At 41.7% G+C, this 23,361-nt stretch overlaps 1 protein-coding gene across 1 annotated transcript in view; it reads left to right on the plus strand.

Moving 5' to 3' along the window:
- The first annotated feature begins 13,896 nt into the window (after window positions 1-13,896).
- LAMB4 (laminin subunit beta 4) overlaps window positions 13,897-23,361 on the plus strand; it is a 42,906-nt gene continuing 33,441 nt past the window's right edge. The window contains exons 1-5 of the mRNA XM_031048318.2: window positions 13,897-13,930; window positions 16,893-17,050; window positions 20,396-20,531; window positions 22,424-22,497; window positions 23,149-23,337. Coding sequence (XP_030904178.2) covers window positions 13,897-13,930; window positions 16,893-17,050; window positions 20,396-20,531; window positions 22,424-22,497; window positions 23,149-23,337 — 591 coding nt within the window. The remainder of the gene's footprint in view (window positions 13,931-16,892; window positions 17,051-20,395; window positions 20,532-22,423; window positions 22,498-23,148; window positions 23,338-23,361) is intronic.

A 23,361-nucleotide genomic window follows, 5' to 3' on the forward strand; every position in this document is an offset into this window, starting at 1 on the left:
GTAGGGAAAGACAGATTTTAAGTTCACAAGCCAGTTTTCAGGCCTGAAGTGAAAAAAAGATCTTGTGCCCAAGACCTCCATTCATTTCCTTGTGTTGGTGGAGCTGCCTCTCGCCACAAACCCCACGCCTTAGTAAAAGCAACGTTAGATTATCTCCAGATTTTTCCTTAAAATTGCATCATTTTCTCTGCCAGCATTCCCTCTGGGGCTTTACAGTTGTGCTGCTACCAAACGGACTTGCAAACTCATTACCGTGGGGCTACATTTATGTTGCTGCCACCAGGCACTACAGCCAAAAGGAGAGCTCTCCAATGTCTTCTGGGAAATACGAACATGTTAGTGACATCAAAGTTATTCAAGCAAAAGTGCTTCATGTAAGATATAAAGATATATATACGCCAAATATTTGTATTCATACACCAGAAAAGAGAGACACTGAAGACTCCAGTGGTGTTTTTGATGAAACAAGTAAATCAAACCCACACCCCAGAACCACAGAAAGTGATGAGTTTCACAGCATTCATACAGATTTGCTCTTTGTAATGGTTTAGAGGGAACAGTAGATCCATGACAAGAGTTTCAAGCAGCATGCAAAAGTATATACAATTTGAATAAGAAAACCCTTTGTCTGGATATCTACAGCATTAGGAAACAAAAGGAACCTGCAAATGAGAAAACAGTACAGATTCAAAGGGTAATTTTTGCTTTTTAGGAATAGGCAGTGGGTTTCAAGGAACATACAGGAACAGTCTGTTGTGATCATTTTGGCAACTATAATAACAGTTGGATCAGAGAGTCACAAAGAAAAAGGGGGGGGGGGGAGAGAGAGAATGATACTAAAAGCGAAAAATAATTAGGCCAAAATATATTTATCGGTATATTTATTTCCTCATCTTAGAAACAGCAGGAAGCTTTAGCTACAGCACTTAAAGCTCTTATATTGACATGACAGTGCTCAAAGGGTATAATTCAGCAGCCAGGGATTTTGCTGGCTAAGCCCTATTTCCCCTCGAAATGCTGTACAGCACTGAGGCCTGGAAAGAGCAACTGATAGATCTGGTTATTAGCTGCGCATCAGAGATGCTCAACAGATGTTCTTACAGGCTACGAACTGAAGCAACCAAATCGGCTCACAGACGAAAACTGGCTTTGATACTCAATTCTGTACCGAGATGCCTCTTACGTCTTGTGGCTTGGGACAAAACTGCTTGCAGCAGTTTGTCCTTACAAGGGAAAATACAGTAAGCATTTTTCAGAATTTAAGAAAAATAGTGAAAATTATATAGTGAGAACACTATACTATATATGTACGGACACTATGTATTTGTCTGCACTGTGCTAAAAAATATTAACAGTGATCATATTGCATCCATCAAATACCAGACTCCTAATTCAAACTGTGCTCCTTACCTTATACCTTTGTGTGTTTTCTACTCTCCTGATAAGACTCAATGGCAGCCTACAAGCACCTGCCAGGAGCCTGAAGGGATCAAGGAAGGAGAGAGAAACCCCACTGTCAACTGCAAGCCATGTAGGCAAGGCAAGGGGCTGCCCCTCACATACACACCTCATTTCACAGTGGTATTTAACAAGATCCCAAAGCACCCTGAGACTTGAGTGCAGTCATCTGTAAAAGTACAGCTGCCTTCCCCCCAAAGCACAGCACTTCTTAACTGTTATAAATTTATGGAGTCCTTTGATATGTGCAAAGAGAGGAAACCACATAAGGTGTCTCGTATGTCAAACCACAACTGAAGCAGGACAAAAAAAATAAATTCCAGAAATATTAGGCTATGAAGCATATTGATATCAAGGAGAATAAAAGAGGAGTAGACCAAAGAGGAGGAAATGTAAACATCCACATATACCCCCCCCCCTGCACTTCAACACACTTCAGCGTTAAGAATGCTGGAAGCCGTGTGCAGGATACACAAAACTGAAAACCTGGCTAAAGCATTCCAAGACTAAACCCAAACCCCATCGTTTGCTGCTGCTGCAGTCGCCTGCTCGGGTGTTTCACAACGGCTAAAAAGGCGCTTTGAAACCGTTAGCAAGAAGCAGCGAGCAAAATGGAACGGGCAGCAGGAGCTGCGGTGATCGGCCGAGAGAGCCTAGGCGGAGCATAGGGACTGAAGCAGCTGGGAGGGGGTGAGGCGAGGCAGGGGTATGGGGAGCGAGCGGCCGCTTTACCGGAACATGGAGGCATCGAGGTGGCATTTAGAAAGGAGAAGGAAATACAGGTGCAGGAGAGCACATACGGCGATGAGGGGGTGGGAGTGGCTGGAAAGTGGGTGGAGGGAAGGAAAATCAGCCCTAGCGACTGAGCGGTGGGAGCTGGAAGAAGTAGGGGGTGTAGGTGTCCTCTGTTGGGACAAGGAGGATGGTGAGGGGCAGCCGCAACGGTAGTGAGAGCGCTAAACCCCGGCCATGAGGGGGAGCGGGCCTCAGGGCAGACCCCGGGTGGTGATGGGGGCGGGAGATGCTCTCTGCCAATCAGAAGGCACCACGCTCACAAGAGCCGGGGACCTGAGATTGCTGGAGGGTTCGTTCTGTGTTCGTCTTGCCTTGCCCGGTGGCGGGAGCCGGTCGCTGCCGCCCCCTGCCCTGGAGCCGTGCTGTTTCTTGCCAGCGTCCGCCCTGGGCCGCGGTCCAGCTTGGAGAGGCTCTGGGTGAGCCCCAGACTCTGCCGTAGAGGGGTCGTCTGTGCTGCCGCTCGCTGGGTGGCTGTGGTACACCTGCCCCTCAGGCGGCGAGGCTGGCTGATCAGACTAGGATTTCGGCATTTATACGTCCCCTACGTTGGCTAACTCTTAAAAGCGGTTTATATCATCCCAGGTTGCCGCACGGCTCTGTCTTCTGCCTGTGAGGTAACCCGGTAACAGCGAGCCCGGTGGAGACACAGGGTGGGCAAGGTCTTGCCTCCATCGCTGTAGCAGTGGTTTCAATGGTGCCATTTCCTTACCCAAAACCTGGATGGAGTTACCGTGACTCCATGAGTAGGAGCTGCGATTGCAATGCAGTGATGTAAGTGGTTATCATGGTGGTGTTTATGGTCTTCCATTTTCTTGGTGTCTCTGTGGCTGGTTTAAATAAAAACAACCTGGTGATGGAAGAAGGCCTTGGTCTCTATACTGCCTTGTTTTTCTGTCCCACTTCTGGTCTTTTGAGAGACCATTTTTTAAACTATTTTAATGAAAATTTCTTTTCATCGGGTCTCAAAAAGCAGCAATCTAGCTTACTGAAAGGAAAAATACATTAAAGCCACTTCAGCTACCTGAAGCAATTCTATTTGCCATTAATTTATTGTGTAAGGGGGGCAGCTTCATTCTATGAAATCACAACTGTTTTAATCCATACTCCAAAATAATTTGTCACAAAATCTTTTTTGAAGATAAGTTAATTCTAATTTTCCTTCTGAATATTTCTGTCAACTAACATTTAAAATACAGCTTTCCCAGCTGCTGCATGAGGCGCATCTCTCACAGGGGAGGTATTGTACGTAGCAAAGTACTGTGGAAACTGGGGTTAAAACATTACAGTGTAATCTTGTTGGGGTTTTGGTTGTTGTTTTTTTTTTCTTTTTTCCTTTTCCCAAGAATTTAAATTGTTTGGTGTAGACAGATAACCAGTTTGAAGTCATGTCTTTCATTCAGCAGAGATTTCCTATATGTTGTTGATGGATTGTATGGTCTGTGTGTGGAGGAAAGGAACATCAGTCATGGAGCTGAATTCCTCTCTAGATTACCAGTGTCGGGTTAGTAATAAATCCTGATCTATCACCTCTTGGCTATTTTTGGTAATTAGATCATGATTACAAAATAGAAATATTTTTATAATTTATCAAGTTACATAAAAACACTAATCTTTTCACATAATGGTTTCTTGAATTTTCTGAACACTTAGCACAAGGCCAGTAACTATCAGGAAACAAAGACACAGTAGTGTGCATTGTGAGCATCAGTATTTCTTTGATTTTGATGTTCTGTTTTACATTCTTTGAAGCACAGTTTTCCTGAAGAAAACACATGACCATTAATAAATAGGTCTCTCAAAGCTTCTTTGAAGTTGTATTCACAAATAATCATGTCTTTACTCATTAGCTACAAGTGTGCTGTGTCCCAGTATAAAGCTTAGTCTTGAAAAGTATCATTGGTCTTAAAAACCTGGATAGTGGGAAGGATTTAGGCTTCTGCAGGGCTACCTGCAGAACATTGTTACATGGCATAGTGGAGGGATATGAATGATTAGCCTTTGATAGAGGAAGAGACATTGATATTTGTTAATTGCATGAAAGTCACTAAAGTATTTTTCAGGGTGGGGGAGAGCTCTGGGTAAGCTTTATGTGAAATGATGTCAATACTAGGATATTCCTAAATAGTGACAAGCTTGACATTGTCTTACTAATATTCTATCTAAAATGTTCAAGCTCTGGTGATCCTTGTGGTTTTACAAATATACTAGTAGCATGCAGGTAAGTTGATGCTTAATTGGCAGAACAAGGGTCCCCAAACTTACTGTGAAATCTGTGCAAGGAAGTATGTACATTTAATTGTTTGGGCTCTACAAGAAATAAATCTTTAGAGTTTTCTTGAAAATTATTCTCTTGATGTTCTGCCAGGCCAAACAGGTTCTAAGAAAATCTTGCAAATGGCTAGAAAGGTTTTACTTTGTAAGAATATTGTTCTAGTTTTAATAATAAAGAACATTAACTCCATGTTTTAGTGCTGGTATTTTTTGTTTGGTTTTAGTTATTATTTATTTTTATCATACCTGTTACTTTCTGTAAAAATCTGAATATGACTGGTGAGAGCTGAACCTGGCAAAAATAACAATTGTTAATTAAGCTGCATCTATTGTAATTGAAGTCACCAGGGTTTCAATTAATTTTCAGGACACTTCTGCAAGGTGATCTGAGGGGGTCAAGATATTCTTACATGAGCACCTTAACATGCTGGGTAGGTCAGTGCATGCCAACTCTTTAAACAGATGTTGTGTTCTGCACAGACCTGCCCACACAGTTCATGGAGACCCTGTGGCCACATCTGTGGATAGCTCTGGTTTGCTTCAGCCTCTATTCCTGCATGGCCATACTTTTTTTTCCCAAACTCTTAGCACATGGCACTTCTTCAATGTTCATCTGACTAAGCCACAAATTCTAGTTGCAATTTTCAACATCTCTGCAATCCCCTGCCCAGCTCTCTCCACATCATCCTTGCCCAGCCTGTGTCCCTAGGATTAATTGTGGACCTTCTCAAAAGGCTTTTCTCTGCCAGGGTACCTGAATGAGCTGCTTTTCTTCCCTCTCCCACCCTCTCAATCCCCAGTGTCAAATTGACCCTGGCTTCCCTGAAGCTCCAGTTCTGTTCTACCCTGTTTTCTACTGCAGGTTGCTTTACCCTTCAAGATATAGCAGGGACTCTGAAGTGCAGCCTGGCTTGGTGTTCATTGACACCTACTCCCTTGATTCCATTGCTGGAAGTTCAGGTTATAGTCACAAACTATCTGTTGAGGAAGTATTGGCAACGTATGAGCAAGTCAATTGCTGTTGAAATGTGCTCCACATGGATGGTTAGCAAGTGAAAGACTGCTTCCTGCTTCCTTCTGCTGAAATAGAGCTACCTCAGTAATAGTGTTTGAAAGCAAGAGGTATTTCCTTCTCTAGGCTTGCTGCTGGCATTTTCTATGCTTGGCTAAGTTTTCATCATACCTAGCTGTCCTGGTGGTGACAACGCTTCCTTTCCACATGATAAGGGGATGTCAGGAAAATGAAGAGTGACATTAATTTTTCTGGCTTTCTCCCATCTGGTATAATTAAGTACTTGAGGGAAAGATAAAGCAGAGGTTATAAGTACTTGATCCTGGGCAAATTATATAAATCAATGCACCAGTAGCACACAGTTATTGATGTGCTACTGTTTATATTGTTAAAATCCATGACAAAATCTAATAATTTCCCTCACTTATTTTATATGTGACTTATATGTGATACTTCCTGTGTTTGTACAGATTCCAGATGTTACAGGATAGACACAGATAAAATTAAATGGCTTATAGTCAGCCAGCCATTATTCTGTCATACTTTTAGGTAATTAACATGTATATGTTGATAGATTTAAAAACTCCCCAGAAGCCTTCATATTAAGTTTCATTTGCAACTGAAAATGGACAATCTCCAAAATGTCAGTTTAGGTGTTTATACTGCCAGGTTAGGCAAAAGAAGTTGTGTACAACTGTTGAGGCTTTTGACTGAGTTCTGGTTCATCTAATGCCTGTCTCCTGCTGTCTGTGCTTGCTATCTTCTGCAGCCAGGAACATCATGGGTGACCACAGGAGAGGGGGCCATGTGAGAGTGCTGTTGTGCTGCGTAGCCAGACACCACATGTAGAACCCATGTGGGTGACTCCAGATGGAAAATGTCAGATTTCCCAGTTATTATACTGTACCCATCTTTGTTTCTGCAGCTTCCCAAATCTTATTCATTTCTACAGGTTTAAATGTACTTCCTTGGATTTCTAGTGATTTTGTGCTCCTTTTGTTTTCCAGTTATATGAGAAACTATTGCTTCCAGCCAACAAAATAATGAGAAGGAAAAGTCCATCTCACTTTTACTAACCCAAATAAACTAAACAAACCAAAATTATTTTATTCCAATTATACTGAAGTTTGTAGTTATTGTAAAAATAAAGGAGAAACTCTGAGGGCAGGCTTTCATTCTTGAGACCAGTAAGTTTGGACATTCCCCAGGACAGTAGAAGAGCTGTTTTCACTTTGTGCTTCCAACTGGACTGGAGGCAGTGGCTCCCATGGGAGCTCTCTAACCACCAGGCTTTGGTGGCTCTGCAGTGGATGCTTTTGCAGCTTCTGCCATCACCATTGTCTTACAGCCGGCACATTTTTCCTTCCACTGTTTTCCTCTCCTCAAACTGAAGCTGTCACCCTATGTCTGTCATGTTCTTTTCCTGGTGGTCCAAATTTCCTAGTTTTTTTTGAGGAGCTTGTGGAATTGACTTTCCCTTTGCTGTTTTTTTGGTGTTTTTTTTAATTGTGGTCTCCTGATTTTTGTTTATCCTCAAACAAAACAACCCAAACTTAGAACTTAGTTCCCAAACAGACCACACTATGGAAGGTGTGAGAGGTTTGAAAGGTTTCTGCATGGGTAGCAAAATGTTTCTCAGCCAGTAGGCCACAAAGGTTCCTCAGGGGCCAGAGAGATTCTCTGCGCTCAGGATAATTTCTAAACATCCATTTAACCTTTGCAGAAGAACTTACTTTAACCTAGACAAAAATACATAGGATAATTTAGGCTGACAGGTATGGGAAATCTAATAATAGGATTTTTAAACAGAACATTGCCACAGAAATTTGGGTGAATAAAAATAGCACAATCTTTTCTTAGCACTTTCAGCAGTACAGAGACCATTATAGCAGAATAAAAGCACTGTTATGCCCTATTAACAGATACTGTTGTGGGAAAAGCTTTCCACTGAGAAGCTTTGTGATTTTATATTGCAGGGTAGTGGCTGTTGTGGAAAACTGCTGCTGTTATCCTACCTCCTCATACAAATTGTACTTAAATTCTACAGACCTATAATAGAATTTTAATCTGTGGCTTATTAAGGGGATTCTTTGATCTTTTATTTATTTGCCAAAATACAGCTTGTTATTTTAAAACAAAGTATGATTGACTCTTTAAAAGCATATAGGTAGATCAAATTCAACAACTGTTCTTCATGCTACTCAAGTCAATTTGCTGGCAGAGCTGGAAGGACCATACTCTCTGGCCTGTGTTGTGTGTACTTTGCAGGTTTTGTTTTTTTGAAGAAGGCAATTGAAGAAATGTCTTGGTCAAATTGTCTTTAAATTAGCCATTTTGTGTGACTGATATCAAGCACCTTAGCATGAGCAGCTTGAAATGATCAACAGTGCCCTGACAAGCAAACCTTTCCATGTAGCTAAAATGTGAGATGGGTGAAGCAGACACTGGCTTTTAAAAATCTTTTCCAGTAGTCTTACTTGCAGAGACTTTAGATTATTCCTAATAAAGTTATCAGTATAAATATATCTCTCTTAACTTCTGCAGGTTTGATACAATGCTCCCTTTTTAGTGGAGACCTGTTTTAGACGAGAAACAGTGCATGGTTAATTCCTAGAGTTGTGAAGCATATATATGTAGCCTACAGCACTTCCATTAAAGCCTTGAAATGCAGTTTTCTCTTGATAATCACAGAGGAAACTTGTATGTGGACTTGATGGGGCCAAATAAAGGCAGGAACCCAGAGAGTGTGCTTCAAAGGGGAATTCTGCCCTCTTCGGTGTGCTTTTCCTTCATTCCCCTCTGGAAGGTCCATAGGGACCCAGGCAGCTGTGGGTGACAACCCATAGGAGCAAATACTCCAGGGTGAAGCACTTCTTCAGTCTGGGTCTTTGTTGATGTCTCAAAATCTGTAGTGGAGCCAACAGAGCTTCTCTGAACAGCTGTGGATATGTTGCTCTGTACAAAAAAAGAGCAGGTCATTCCAAGGGAAGAGGGTTATCTGTGCCTCCCCAGGCTGGATGTTGCTTTGTGTTCCCATTTGGAAGGCAGTTTTCATCAAGGAGGTACCAGTTCCATGGTTTTTTTTTTTTCAGTTTATTTTCAGGTATAATAAATCATCACTTGAAAAATATATCTTAAAGTTCACCATAGCTATCCTGACATTGTACAAAGCAAAAAGCAGGGCTATATCCAAGCCCTGGTTACTGGCACAAGGAGGGGAAGACTATTCACAAGGACTGTGGTAAGGGAGCAGGTCCCTTTGGGGGGACATCCAGAGCACCCACAAGTTCTGATTCACCATATGGCTGTGCTGATCTAACAGTTCTCCACTGCTGGTGATCTGGCATCAGCCTTTGTCCACGTACCTGGCATCACTACTGCTGTGCCTCTGATCCCGTGCACCATGGTACTGATGGATGCAGTCCCACAGCAGGCACAGCTAGGTAATGGTTTGTCAGTACTCCCAAGCTTGATAAAGGGTGAAGCAGGCTTAGGGGTCATCCAGAAGGTCTAGTTGGGAGGGAAGACAAGAGGAAGAACCAGAGGCATCTCTGGAGACAAGGCTGCAGCACCCTGTGGAGGCTGAAAAAGCTCTTTTGCTTCCTTTTCCTCATATGTGTCTTCAGTTGTTTCTTCCTAAACATGTTCCTTTTCTTTTTTAACTTTCTAGTCCATTCTGCTGTGTTTCCATGCACAATAATCTATTTTATTCTCTTGAATTTAGGGAGAATAATTATTTCTGATTAATAGGCCATTAAAGCAATGCAAAGTGGAAAAAAAACAAGAACTTTTGTTTTACTGATGTGAGAAGGCTCCTAGAAAGAGATTTGTCCAGTTGTACTGTGTGAACTCATTGATTCTGCATAAACGTGAGATGGCAACAAGGTATGTGACAGACTTCCCATCCTGCCAATTGTACCGCCAGCTTGGAAACGTCAAGACCTTAGGAAACAGCATGAAATATCGTATCTTGAATAGCACTTTGAAAATTATACTGATATTTTAAAACAAACCCGCTCTTGTCTTTTTTTTTTTTTTGTCTGTAGTGTTGATTGCTACTATCAACAATGCTATGCCTACCAAGGAGACAGTAGTCAAGGTGAAACTGTACTTCTTGTTTGTGCTAGAAAAACCAGACTTCAAACACCTGAAACACACAAAAGATGAAGGGCATCATGGTGTGCTATGGCTGTTAGAAGATTAAAAGCTTCTTATAATTCCTAAGTAGATTTTACATTATTTTGAACTGTGGAAAAGCTCTTTTAAACAATTATTAACTATGGTTTTAAAAGCAGCTGTTTGCTCGAGGAGCAACATGGAGAAGCAGCCAGCTGGTGGGATGCAAAGGCAAGGAGGCTGGGGGACTTCGTGGCCTCCCTCTCCCCTGTCCCTGAGCTCCTCAGCATGTTCTTCTGCTGTCCTGAGCACATTCCTGATCAGATTTATCAAATAAAATACGTATTTTATTGTAAGCTTATACTTCATTCTGGTTTTATTGTTCAGTGCTACATTCTCCCAATGTGTAGAAAATCAAAAAGTATGCAATCTTTGCCATTGAGAAATTACACTTTATAGAAAAGATACTCTTGAAAAAGTGAGAGAAGAAGCAAAAGAGGAGAGTTATGTAGCAAGATGGTTTTGCTTTTTGGACCATTTAATTTCATTTATGGTTTTGGCCAATTTTTAACGGATGGCATTAATCTCAGTACACTTTAGTTCTTACAGTAGAGGCATCTGTCCTCAGCTAGGGCAATCCCAGGCTCAAGTGATTTTATTTCTTACTGAAACATTAAGGAAAGCTGCAATTATTTTTTTTCTAATGTTTTTCACATTTTTATTACAGCAGAATAAATCCATATATCCAATGAGACATTCTCATTCTGAATATCCATCGGAGGAAAATGTGTACCTGTAGGGGCTTGTGCCAGCTGCCCATCATCAAGCAGGCTGGTGCCTCTACCCCTGCTCTCTTCCCTCACGGCTGGCTGGTGTCTCTGAAGTGCTAACAATTCCTGCCGTTTGTGTGTGTTACAGATATGCCTTGGGCTTAAGAAATTACAACCATAGGACCTGTGATGACTTGAAAACTCACACACCAATGTTATCTACCCTCCAGCCAGCATGGGACAAGTGATGCATTATAAATCCAGATCCTCTACCTGTGGAGAGATTAAAGCAAGTAAGAAGTTTCTTAATCCCTGCCTCAAGCAGTTTAAAACCTCCCTCTTGCTTGGGGTCCTACATAAATCAAAACACAGGACTGGCTATATTCTGCAAATAAATCTTCCTTGATATTTACTTCTCACATAACTTCTCTGTAACAAAATCTGAATCCCCTACCAAATATGCTAATAAAATGTCAACCCTTCTATAATTTAGTAGCATCACAATGTTAACACCTTCTTCAGTTATATGTTACTCTTTCAGAGAGCACTTGACATAGTGCTTACACATAAAGAGTAAAATTATTATCTTAATACATTATTTAGTCTTTTATTTTTTAAAATTGAAATACACTAAATATAAACCATCTGTACAATAACTAATCATGAACCAATACAAAACAATGTAGATTAAGTTAGCCTGAAAAAAGTCCCCCACAAGTAAGTTCCATATGCACTTGAGGAAAACGACTTCAGAAAATAAAAGTATATTAATTATTCCTGTTGGAGTGAACCATCATAGTAATGGCAGAGGACACTTCATACTGAGCATTGCAATAGGTTTGAAGAACATGTGTATTTATTTTTTCCTAAAAGAATAGGACCTACCAAAACAAAAGTGATGATTAGTCTATAGGGAAAACCTTCTGTTTGAGGGTGTGATGGTACTTTACACGCAATCTTGAATTAGGCCTTAAAAGCTGTCACAGGAGAACTGGTAACAAATATATCACAACTAATAATGTGTATCCAACACAACCTGCCATTCTGAAGATTGGAATCTAAGTGCCACAGGTTTCAACAAAGGCACCAAAACCCAGTAGCCAGTTCTGGGCATGAGCTGGTGAATGCCATTTTAAAGTGGCTCCATTACCATGTTTCCCATGGCCACACTGTACTCCGCACAGCACCCTTCCCTATACTTGCTGCTGGAGACAGTTACAGGCAAAGCTTATGCTGAAGTGTGGTGACTGTGACTCAAGCTGCTGTGTTGTCTTTAGCCTTAAATTGAAAAAAAACCTAGTGCTCCTTGGCAGGGATCCAGAACTTGAGCTAATCTGAAGCTGGTTCCATACGTCCACACAGGTGCGATCGCATCTTTCAGGTGTGATCCTCATCTGATTGCACCTGTCTGGATGGCACAAAACCCCAAATCAGCACTTCTGCTTTTGCACTGGATGCAAAACCCCAAATCAGCACTTCCACACCATTTGTGCTCCTGCTGGGAGGACTTGTCCATTCAGATAAGTCAGTGTCACGACTTTGATGTTTGATTGCAAACTGGACCAGCAGTTGATTAATTAAACAATCAAAGAGTTGTTGGCAGCACTTTAGGAATCCCAGCATTTTCAGTTGCATGAACTTTTCTGCTGTGAACTTAACCTGTCACAATTTTCTTTCACTGCACATATTTGCTGATGCCAGAAGCTCCGTCACAAAGACTTCACAAATCAAGTGTTTGGCAGGTTGCAGGCTGGGTCTCATTCTCACCTCCACCTTGGTGCCTCAGGGGACATGCTGTCTTCTCTAGCTGAAGCACACAGGTATGCCTTTGCTTGCTTTCCTCAGTCAGTTGTGCTCATTTCCAGCTAAAACACTTGGATGTTTGAAACCCAGGTAAGACCTCTTCAATATTTAAATTTCCCTACTAAGCATGAAACTAAAGTATGTTGGGGTTTGGCCAGTCCTTGTTTCTCTTTTAAAGGGAGTCATGTTTAAAGAGTATAATTGGTATTGAACATCGCGGTGTTAGCATAAGGACTGGGACATGTACCTACCAGGATTATTTTTACTGTGGATATCTATACTTACTGCAGTGCTATTGCAGTGGTTGCAGCTTAAGTCATCTCTGAGACTGTCCATTATTATGATAGACTATAAAATTTAAAGTACACTGCAACAGGAGATTGTTTGCTTGGTTTTGCTCAGACACTGGTTTCACCACCATCTCTCTCTGTAGCTGGGAGCCAGGCTCAGCTGCTCCGTGCTCACTGACATTGTCTCCCTGTCACACCCCAGGCTCTCTGTGGTTGTGGCAGGTGAGAGGAGCTAAAGCAGCATGAAAGGCTGGTGATCCCTGATAGCTTTCCCTACCTGTGGTTGTTGAAATAGCCATCTAGATATGGCTGTTGTGTCATGGGTTGTATAGAGCTGCGTGAATCAAACTTACATGCAGCCTACCAGAACACTTTTAATGCCTTTACTTATGTTGCCCATACTCAGGGCGGGGGGTGTTTCATCTTAGCACATTTAGCACAGCAATGATTGTATGAAGGTGAGGAACAAGAATGGAGCCAGAAAGTTGCACTTTGGGCATGCTCACACAAGGGATGCCCCAGCAACTTGAGCTGCATCAGAGCGTGCTGGCCTCACTGGTGCCTACAGATGGAGAAAGAGTTGGAAGGTGCAAAGATGGGGAGCAGGCTGTTGTTTCAGAGCTCTGCTTGGTGACAAGATGCTGGATTGTCTTTCATATCCATGTCTGCCTTCTGTTTTTCCAGCAGATATTTTGTGGTGGCAAGTCTTGCTTTCCTCCTGGTAAGCAGAAAGAGAATGGGTGTGAAGTAAATGCCACAGTAAAACGTCCACTGGGTTCATGCTTTGGTTCCCCCGTATGAGTTTTTTGCATTGATACAACATTTTTTCTTCGCTATAAGATGCAGTTGTAATCTTGTTTCTGCCAAAATTCATAGCACCTGACATGAGGCATTCCTCAGTGGCATCTTCATTAGGACTGCAGCCTTTGTTTTAAGCTAATGAAAAGAAATAAGAACCTCTAGAGAAGGAGTTAGACTTCTCCAAACAGCCCTGCTGAATCTAATTAAGATTAAATAGCTGGTATTTGAATCATAGAATCATAGAATAGTTACATTTTTGCTGATAGCATTATGTTTTTATTTTACACTAAATGTGAATGTGTTTTCAGTCTTCTCTGACAGCCTTTGTGACATGTCCCTCTGTTTTCATCCTGGTTTCAGTGCAGAAATTTCTGTGATGAGAAATTTTTGCTACAACAAAATCAAAACCAGGGCTTCATTTTGGTTTTTATATTTTTCATTTTGACTGTCACTTTACTAAAGGCTAGCTCTGGGTAAGCCTACACACAAGGGTGTGTAGACTTACCTTGATGAGGCAGAGCACCAAGTGACCCACCAGTTCTTCTCTTGCAGCAGTACCAGTCTGAGTTTCATTGGAGGCATGAAGCTGGGGCTGACCATCCTGTTGTACCTCAGTAAGTACAGATGTTACATTACTCAGGCCGGTGTTGGAATATTATCATGTGATTTACACATCTCTGCAAGATTTTATTAAAGTGCTTTTTTAAAGTATATTAAGACATATGTGGCAGTGGGTACTTATTAACCACTATTCTGCCTAGGAGCTATGAGTGATACGAATCCTTTAAGTACAAATGAAAGATACATGTTGTAACTCAGTTTGAACCAGGCCCTTAAAGGGGCAATAAATATCTGCTAACAAATAATGAACATGGATCTGTATAAATAAAGAAGAGCTGGCTAACCAAACTTACATGTTGTTTTATAACTAAAAGTCAAGTGTCGCTCATCGTCTGAAGTATAGCCTAAGCCATGAACTGAAATCTGGCTGTAAAATACTGCATTTTTACTGCTGTAATTGCATGACTGTTTCTAGTGTTCTGTGGGATCTTCATGTATCAATTTTTGGAGGTTTCTTTAACTACACTTTTTATAACAAGTTCAGCCAGGTAAAATTGAACAGATAAAGCCTCCAAGGTGCCCATTCCTGTTCAGGGTGTCAGGACAGAACTTGTTTAAAAGAACAAGCCCTGTAAGGGAAATCTTAACATAATGGGGAAAATATTTGAAGTTGTTTCAGGCAAAATACACAAAAAAGATCCTGCAATTATTTAAAGAATTCAGAATTACTGTGAGAATGAAGACCTTGGGTCCACTGTAGGACACGATCTGGTTCGAGACCATCCTAAGAACCTGAACATACACAAGTCCATGGGACCTGATGAAATCCATCTGCGGGTCCTAAAGGAGCTGGCAAATGAAGTTGCTAAGCTACTGTCCATCATATCTGAAAAATCATGGCAGTCAGGTGAAGTTCCTGATGACTGGAAAAAGGGAAATATAACCCCCATTTTCAAGAAGGGGAAAATGGATGACCTGGGGAATTACAGACCAGTCAGTCTCACCTCTGTGCCTGGCAAAGTCTGGGAGCAGATTCTCCTGGAAGGCATGCTAGGGCACATGAAAAACAACAAGGTGCTTGGTGACAGCCAGCATGGCTTTACTAAGGGGAAATCCTGCCTGACCAATTTGGTGGCCTTCTATGATGGGGCTACGAAACTGATGGACAGGGGTAGAGCAGTTGATGTCATCTACCTGGACTTGTGCAAAGTGTTTGACACTGTCCCACACAACATCCTTGTCTCCAAATTGGAGAGACATCAATTTGATAGGTGGACCACTCGGTGGATAAAGAACTGGCTGGATGGCCGCACGCAAAGAGTTGTGGTCAATGGCTCAGTGTCCAGCTGGAGACCAATAACGAGTGGTGTCCCTCAGGGATCGGTGTTGGGACCGGTCTTGTTTAGTATCTTTGTCGCTGACATGGACAGTGGGATTGAGTGCACCCTCACAAGTTTGCCGATGACACCAAGCTGTGTGGTTCTGTTGATACGCTGGAGGGAAGGAATGCCATCCAGAGGGACCTTGACACGCTTGTGAGGTGGGCTGGTGCCAACCTCATGAAGTCTAACCATGCCAAGTGCAAGGTCCTACACCTGGGTTGGAGCAATCCCAGGCACAGCTACAGGTTGGGCAGAGGAGAGATTCAGAGCAGCCCTGAGGAGAAGGACTTGGGGGTGTTGGTCAATGAGAAAATGAACATGAGCTGTCTTCAGCATGTGCTTGCAGCCCAGAAAGCCAACTGTATTCTGGGCTGCATCAAAAGGAGCATAACCAGCAGGTTGAAGGAGGTGATCCTGCCCCTCTACTCTGCTCTCATGAGACCTCACTTGCAGTATTGTGTGCAGTTCTGGTGTCCTCGACATAAAAAGGACATGGAACTGTTGGAACAAGTCCAGAGGAGGGCCACAAGGATGATCAGGGGACTGGAGCACCTCCCGTATGAAGACAGGCTGAGAAAGTTGGGGCTGTTCAGCCTGGAGAAGAGAAGGCTGCGTGAAGACCTCATAGCAGCCTTCCAGTATCTGAAGGGGGGCCTATAGGGATGCTGGGGAAGGATTCTTCATTAGGGACTGTAGTGATAGGAAAAGGGGTAATGGGTTCAAACTTAAACAGTGGAGGTTTAGACTGGATCTAAGGAAGAAATTCTTTACTGTGAGAGTGGTGAGGCACTGGAATGGGTTGCCTAGCAAGTTGTGAATTCTCCATCTCTGGAGGTGTTCAAGGCCAGGTTGGACAGAGCCTTGCGTGACATGGTTTAGTGTGAGGTGTCCCTGCCCCTGGCAGGGGGGTTGGAACTGGATGATCTTAAGGTCCTTTCCAACCCTAACTATTCTGATTCTATGAATTATTCTGTGTAGTCATTAATTAATATGCAAATACGTAATTATTAATTAATTTGTAACTATTAATTATTACTAAATTAATTATTATTAATTATTTTAAACTAAATTTAAAATTATTAATTAATGTGTAATTCCATGGGGTCTGAACAGAGGGTTCTGAGACCAGACATGGGAGTTCATTGTAAATCATCAGAAAATCTGAGAGACCCCTGACATCAATACATCAATCCCAGTCTCAGTTCCACCATTAGCACTTGGAAATCAACAGAAATCAATAGAATTAACCCAAATCTGTCTTTGCTCACAGAGTCAATCGAAATGCTGGTGATTCTGCTGCAGGAGTGCTGGTTATGGGTATGCCAGGGTAGGAAGCATAATAAATTATTGCACATAGCATATTGGCATGTTTACTGTGCAATAATGTTCTGAGAATTTCAGTTTTAGCATAGATTTGCAATATGCTAGCTGTATTTCTTATAATGATTTTACAGCAAGTGTGTTCAATATCAAAGCTCTTTGAGATTCTACCAAATTGTATCTTTAAGGGTAAAAGGAGTACAGCAAAGAATAATATAGTTTTCTGCTGATGTTGGGCTTTAACTGATTTTGTCTGGAGAATACTGCTGGGTACACAAAGCCATTTAATCACTCTTTGATCTTTTGCTCTCAGTGCTGATAAGACGCCAGCATGCTCAGGATGACTGTGATGCTGGATCCTGCCACCCAGCTGTTGGGGACCTTCTCCTGGGTCGCAGCAAGCAATTAACAGCTTCATCAACCTGTGGCATGAACAGCCCTCAGAAGTACTGCATTATAGGCTACCTAGAGGTTGGTTAGCTCTTTCTTTTTCAATAAACTGAACTCTGCTTACTAACAATAATATTCTCATCTGTAAAGGGAATTAGCTCAGACTAAGAAGTTTCTGTTGGAGATGTCTGAATAATCATTAGACAGTGTGACATAAATCTGGTGGAAGCTCTGCCTTACTGCAGCACATATGGAGGGCTTGGCAGCAAAGAGCCTCCACAGTGATATATAGCTTCTCAAGAGGAAGAAGCATCCATGAGATGCAAATAAGCACAGGGATTTCTGAAGGAGCTTTGCTCTGCAAGTCCTTTTCCCACTGATACCTCAAGGTGAAGAGCACAGTTTGCAGGAGTGTGAGTACAGAAGGACTGTGATCCTGCGGGCTGTGGACACTGCCTTGATGGACTTTCACTGACGAACATGTCTCATGCAGATTCACACCATGTCCTCTCATATCTTTTGATCTGAAATAAGACCAGTGTTGATAAAAGCAGAAAACCATGTCTGGCAGAGGGAAAACCTAATGATATAGTCCAGTCTTTGGTAGATAGGCAGAGCCAAACAGTGGATGATCAGAAAGATCCCTCTTGCTCCCTGGCTACAGTGATGGGGGCTGTGGGGGAGCAGCAGGTGTGTGGGATATGCACCAGACAGAAATGCGACACATCTTGGAGGATGTGGCCTGGCTGAGCAAATAAATTATCACATATAGAAATATTTTCACTAAATATCGGCTTAGGTTGAAGAGGAGGTTAATAAAATATAGCTTAATTTATAAGCAATTGAAATAATTACAGTTTATGACCTTCTGGCAAAATGGTGTGAGACATCTGCAGAGTAAAGCTAGGCCATACTGAGATGGCACCAAGCACTGCTCCAAATCACATATTGCAGCCATGGCTTTCTGCAAAATGTGAATGTTTCTTTCCTCTTCTGTAATAGCCTGAGTTTTGGCACTGCTTGGGAGATGGGCATAAAGAGCAATCTCAGAGACATCATCTTTCTTGCCCTAAGCCAGATGGTTGCCTTTTATTTTTGCTTTTTAAGAGGAGATCAAAGAGCAATAAAAAATTAATATTTTCACTTGCCTGTACTTATCCGTCAAATTGTGTAACTACAGATTCATGAAAAGGAACAGCTGTTCCACAATAATCCCTGTGATTTAATGCTGCTTCAATATATCTTGACCCCTGGTGACTGTCTCCTGAAGAGAATGAGAGCTACAAATTCTGCTGCTTTTCAGAGCTCAAGAGATAGGGGCTTATGCTCTGGCAATGTGTTCTGCTCTATCAGCTCCCCTTAAATGTGTGTGTCCACTTCAGTACATCAGAGTTCCACTGAAACTAATTCTCCTTCTCACTAGCATATTTCAAAGGCTTTGCTGGAGACAGGCCAGGAAGCTTTGCATCTTGCAAAGCAAAGTTCTTCCTCCCTCAGTTCCCCTCCTGGTGACTTGTGTCAGGCATCGTGAAGAGAGCAAACCTTTCTTGTGAAAGTCTGTGTTTGTCAACATGTAAAGAGCCAGGGCTCAGCTGGGATGTCTTATTGGAAATTAGACTGAAAAAAAATTAAGAGTTCAACTGCTTTGTGTTTGAAAAGCAGCACTGCAAATCATTTTCAGTCTTTAATGTGTCTTACTGTTTCTAAATGTATGTTAAGTGGGTTTTAGCTCTATGATTGGATTTACTACTTATACATGTTTTAAAAAGAAAACAAGAGCACTCAGTATTGAGGAGAGTATAAAGCTGCATACTTCAGAGGCAAATGGAATCTGACAGATTTGGTTTATGTGAACATGTATGAGTTTGTCCTTTGGGCACAGAAAGATGTTTATGTAGCAACCTCAACCATAAGCTGACTATCATATTGTACACCTCTATATAAACCAGAGAGTGGATGTATACAGTCCTGCCAAATGCTTAGATCACCTGAGCTCACCTTACCAGAGCTTTGTGAAATGAGATGACATGAGAGTATCTTTTGTATTTCTGTCTCATCTTCTAGATCATACATTTGTACACTTGTCACGTGTGGTATAGAATGACTGAATATATTCTGTATTTATTATACTGTTTAAAACACATGACATATCCCTGTAAATCTGTATCTCTTCACTTATTTAAATGTGAATAGCTCCCAGGTGATTTCACAATATAAAGACATGTAAATCATTCCTAATGCTTCTCTGTAGATCCTGAGCATCTACAGAGGGCAGGGTGCCACTCCATTAATCCCATTCTGGGTTATTTCCAGCCCAGCTTCTGCCACTGACTTCTACTTTCTGATTTCAGCAGCATCCCTATCAGCCTTTCAGCTTTGGCTTATGCTCTCATACTCATGCTCTGCTCAAATCTTGCAGAGTACATCTATGAAGGGCAGCCACTATTGCTCACCCTGCCATATGCTGCCCTGTGGCCCTGTGATCATATGCTGCTTGGGTCATCTCCCAGCCCAACAGTTTTACCCTGTCACCTCTCTTTACATCTCCCACTCAATCCCCATCTTAGCACCTCAGGAGTTCCTTGCCCTCACTTTCAAAGCTCTTTTGCAGGCAGAAGCTTCTCATTCAGCATTGAGATATTGGCCAATCACTGTCACCTTCATCTTCTGCTTGTCACATTTTCAAACAAGAGTCTTTCATCCTATTGACATCACAATTTTCTTCCTTTGCATTGCTTTTAAACTTTTTCAGTTTCCCTGCGCCTACAAAAGGCACTGACAGCAATTGGGGTGGTGGTGTCAGCCCAGGCCACCTATTTATATACTACCTGGATCCATCCTTTCTTTCCATTTGTACAATGGCATCTGCCTCCTGCCTCTGGTTGGGTCTCCAAGTTGCTAGAAAATAAGCAAAAGGGAAAGAAGAAAAATGTATAAATGATTTAGTGAATGCTCCTCTTCAAGGCTTCTTCAGATCTTGAAAGACCCTGTTCTCCCTTGTATCCCCTCTGCCTCCTTGCTGTCTGGCTGAAAGTTTCTACAGCCTTTTTGACACATGAATAAAAGATCAACTTTTAAAAAGTAAATTCCTCCTGAGAAACTCTTGCAAAACAAACCCTCTGGAAGAATCAACACCTTGACAAGCTTATTTCTTTGCTCTTTCTGAGATCACTTCTCCACTGAAAAAGTGCATTTTGAATAGAGTACCTGGGGCAAACTGAGGCTGACATTTATTATATGCATGCTTTGTGCATATGGTTATTTTCTTGGGCTTGTCCCTTGTATATGAAAGTCTGAGTGACTGAAAGCACAGACATCCAAAGCAACATGACAGGTTACAGTCTTGCAATGGCATAAATACATGTAGATCCACCTGATCTTTAGAGAAGAGACCAAGCCCATCTTTCTTCTCATTTTGTTTTTTAGGCTGAACAGAAGTGCTTTCTCTGTGATTCCAGGTACCCATATAATCCCTACACTCAGCACAATAGCCACATGGTTGAAAATGTTATAACAACTTTTGAGCATGACAGAAAAAAGACGTGGTGGCAGTCAGAAAATGGTAAGTTTCTTTGAGAATATATTACTGCATAATGTTACTGTGAGAGTTATTTATGCCATTGGCATTCACCATGTTGCCTTCATGAAGAAATGAAACAAAATTGCATCTATTTTTTGACTGGGTAATACTGAGTGATTTAAACCTATTTGCGTGTAGCAATGCAGGAGTTTAGAAATTCTGGTTTCCCACACAAAAGTTTTAAGCACAACATCTCCAACAGCTAGGCAGAGGACCTGAGACAGTACTGTGTTATACATGGTGGCCATGTATAACGGGGTGTCTCCCTTTCAGGGAAACATGATTTGGAGCAAAAGGTACATTTGCCTATGGAAGGGTAATGACAGAGTGTGTAGAATACAAATTTCCATTAAAAAAGGTAGTGCTTGCCATGTAAAGACATAACAATTTAGGGAATAAATAAAGCCTTACTATGATCACCCTTATTGCCTCATGTTAATTTTGTCACAAGCTTCTCTGTAATAGTTCTTCACTGATATTATAGGATAATAGAATAGTTTTGTTTGGAAGGGACTCTAAAGGTCTAGTCCAACCCCCGTGCAATGAGGAGAGACACCAACTAGATCGGGTTGCTCAGAGCCCAGTCCAAACTGACCTTGAATGTTTTCGGGGATGGGGCATTTATAACATCTCTGGGCAACCTGTTCCAGTGCCTCACCACCTTAATCATAAAATTTCTTCCGTATATCCTGTCTGAATCTCTCCTCTTTCCATTTAAAACCATTACACCTTGTCCTATTGCAACAGGCCCTACTAAAAAGTTTGTCCCCATCTTTCTTACAACCCCTTTTTAAGTACAGTACCTGTCTTTCATGTGTGTCAACCACACCATACAGTTTTGTGTCACCTGCAAACTTGCTGAGGGTGCACTCAGTCCCACTGGGTAAAGGTTGAACTTGATGATCTAGGAGGTTTTTTTCCAGGCTATTTGATTCTATGATTCTGTGTCACTGATGAAGATATTATCCTTAAAGCTTCTCTGTGAAGGCATGCTAGGAGGAATAGCATTTATCTTATTTGACATACAGTGAACACGTAAAAAAATATTTGACAGGTTTCTATGAAGGCATAGAAAAAATAAGACATGTTACTTCTATTTTGGGCATCCAACTAAGTATTCATAAGCCTTGTTTTTTCATAGAGTGTAGCAAGGAACTGTCACCAGCCTTGGGTACCACTGCCAATAAAGCTGTGGGCCAGCTGTGAGAGGATCTTTTCTTGTTCTCACCAGCTTTATTCTGGAATGAGGTCTCATGCACTTAACTGAGCTTGTGCTGAGCAGGAAGCCTAGGAAGCTGCATGGAGATGAAAATGATGGGGATATCAGCTGAGCTCCCTCAACTCTCTACAGAGAATGTGTGAATTGTGGGGATTTTTTCTATACTTGTTACAGTTTTGGACAATGCCTGGTGTGATAGCTCTGGTCATGATTGTTTTCAGGCCTGGTTGTATAGAAGGGTTTAACAGATCTGTTGAGCATGAAGAGAACCCCATCTTTTTATTGAGTTTCATTTTATTCTTAGAAATAAGCAATTTGTTTTGAGTTTAAAAAAATTCTAACTGGATAGAGGAAGCCATAAATCTAGAACCTTGCCATCAGCATTACTTACAGTCCAAATGGTCTGAACAGGACCTTTAACCATCTCATGCATTCTCAGTGACATGCAGCATCACCAGTGCCACTGCTGGAAAGGCTGCACATTGCATTGACATGAGAGAGCAATCCAGCCGCAAGTTGGGTTTGTGCACAGGGGATGCCCTAAAGAGTCAAACTGCTGTGCTGGAAAAGGTGTCTTTAAATTCCCCAAGGGAAAGCTGTTTCAGCAACCCCTCCAAAGTGTGCACTGTGTGCTTCATTTTCATTCTCTTTTCAGGTGTTGACCATGTCAGCATTAGATTGGACCTAGAAACCTTATTCCAGTTCAGCCATCTTATCCTGACTTTTAAGGTACGTCTTTTACTGGAGCTTTTATGTAATGTTATACACCAATTACTTAACCACAGGAATAAATTGCTTACAGAGGCAGTGAAAGCTTCATCATTAGAGGTTTGTAAGAACAGGTTAGATAAACACATGTCAAGTGTCGTTAAGTTATAGTTGATCCTGCCTTAGGGGAGGAGGATAAACCGAATAGCTTTCTATTCATGTGCCTTCAGGTTCTGTTTTCTATAATCTGAGAAGTAATGCTGGAAAAAAATTGCAAAATGAAGCCCTAAAAATTTATGTCATCTCTGAACTGTTGCTGTTCTTTCAAATCTGTTCAGCCTTCTCATGCGTACCCATTATGGTCCAGATGGTTACAAATTTTTTTTTATAAACTCCTTACACTGTTATAGTAAAATTCCTCACTTAGACAGTGATCTTCTATCTATGTGGAAGATTGCCCTTTCCTTTTGCTAGAGTGTGGTTCACATGGAAAATCTGGCTTTTTCAGAGAGGCATGTAACCAGCACAGTTGCACTGCAGTGAGTCTACAATCTCCCAAACAGAATTTTAGTTGGAAGCTGTTGGCATTACACAAACAGGAATGTCAGAAAAACCCCTGAGATGTTTTATCAGTGCCTGGTTAAAGGGTTCTTGAAATACTGTTTCTTGCAGACATTTCGCCCTGCAGCGATGCTGGTTGAGCGCTCCACTGACTTTGGTCACACCTGGAAAGCGTTCAGATACTTTGCACAGGACTGTGCAGCTTCTTTCCCCAACATCTCTCCTGGTCCAGCAAAAAATGTGGGAGATGTCATTTGTGATTCAAGATACTCAGACATTGAGCCCTCCACTGAAGGCGAGGTATTGCCAAGTGTCTGTGTTTGT

This window comes from Melopsittacus undulatus, chromosome 5 (assembly GCF_012275295.1).
Source record: "Melopsittacus undulatus isolate bMelUnd1 chromosome 5, bMelUnd1.mat.Z, whole genome shotgun sequence".
Lineage (NCBI taxonomy): Eukaryota > Metazoa > Chordata > Aves > Psittaciformes > Psittaculidae > Melopsittacus > Melopsittacus undulatus.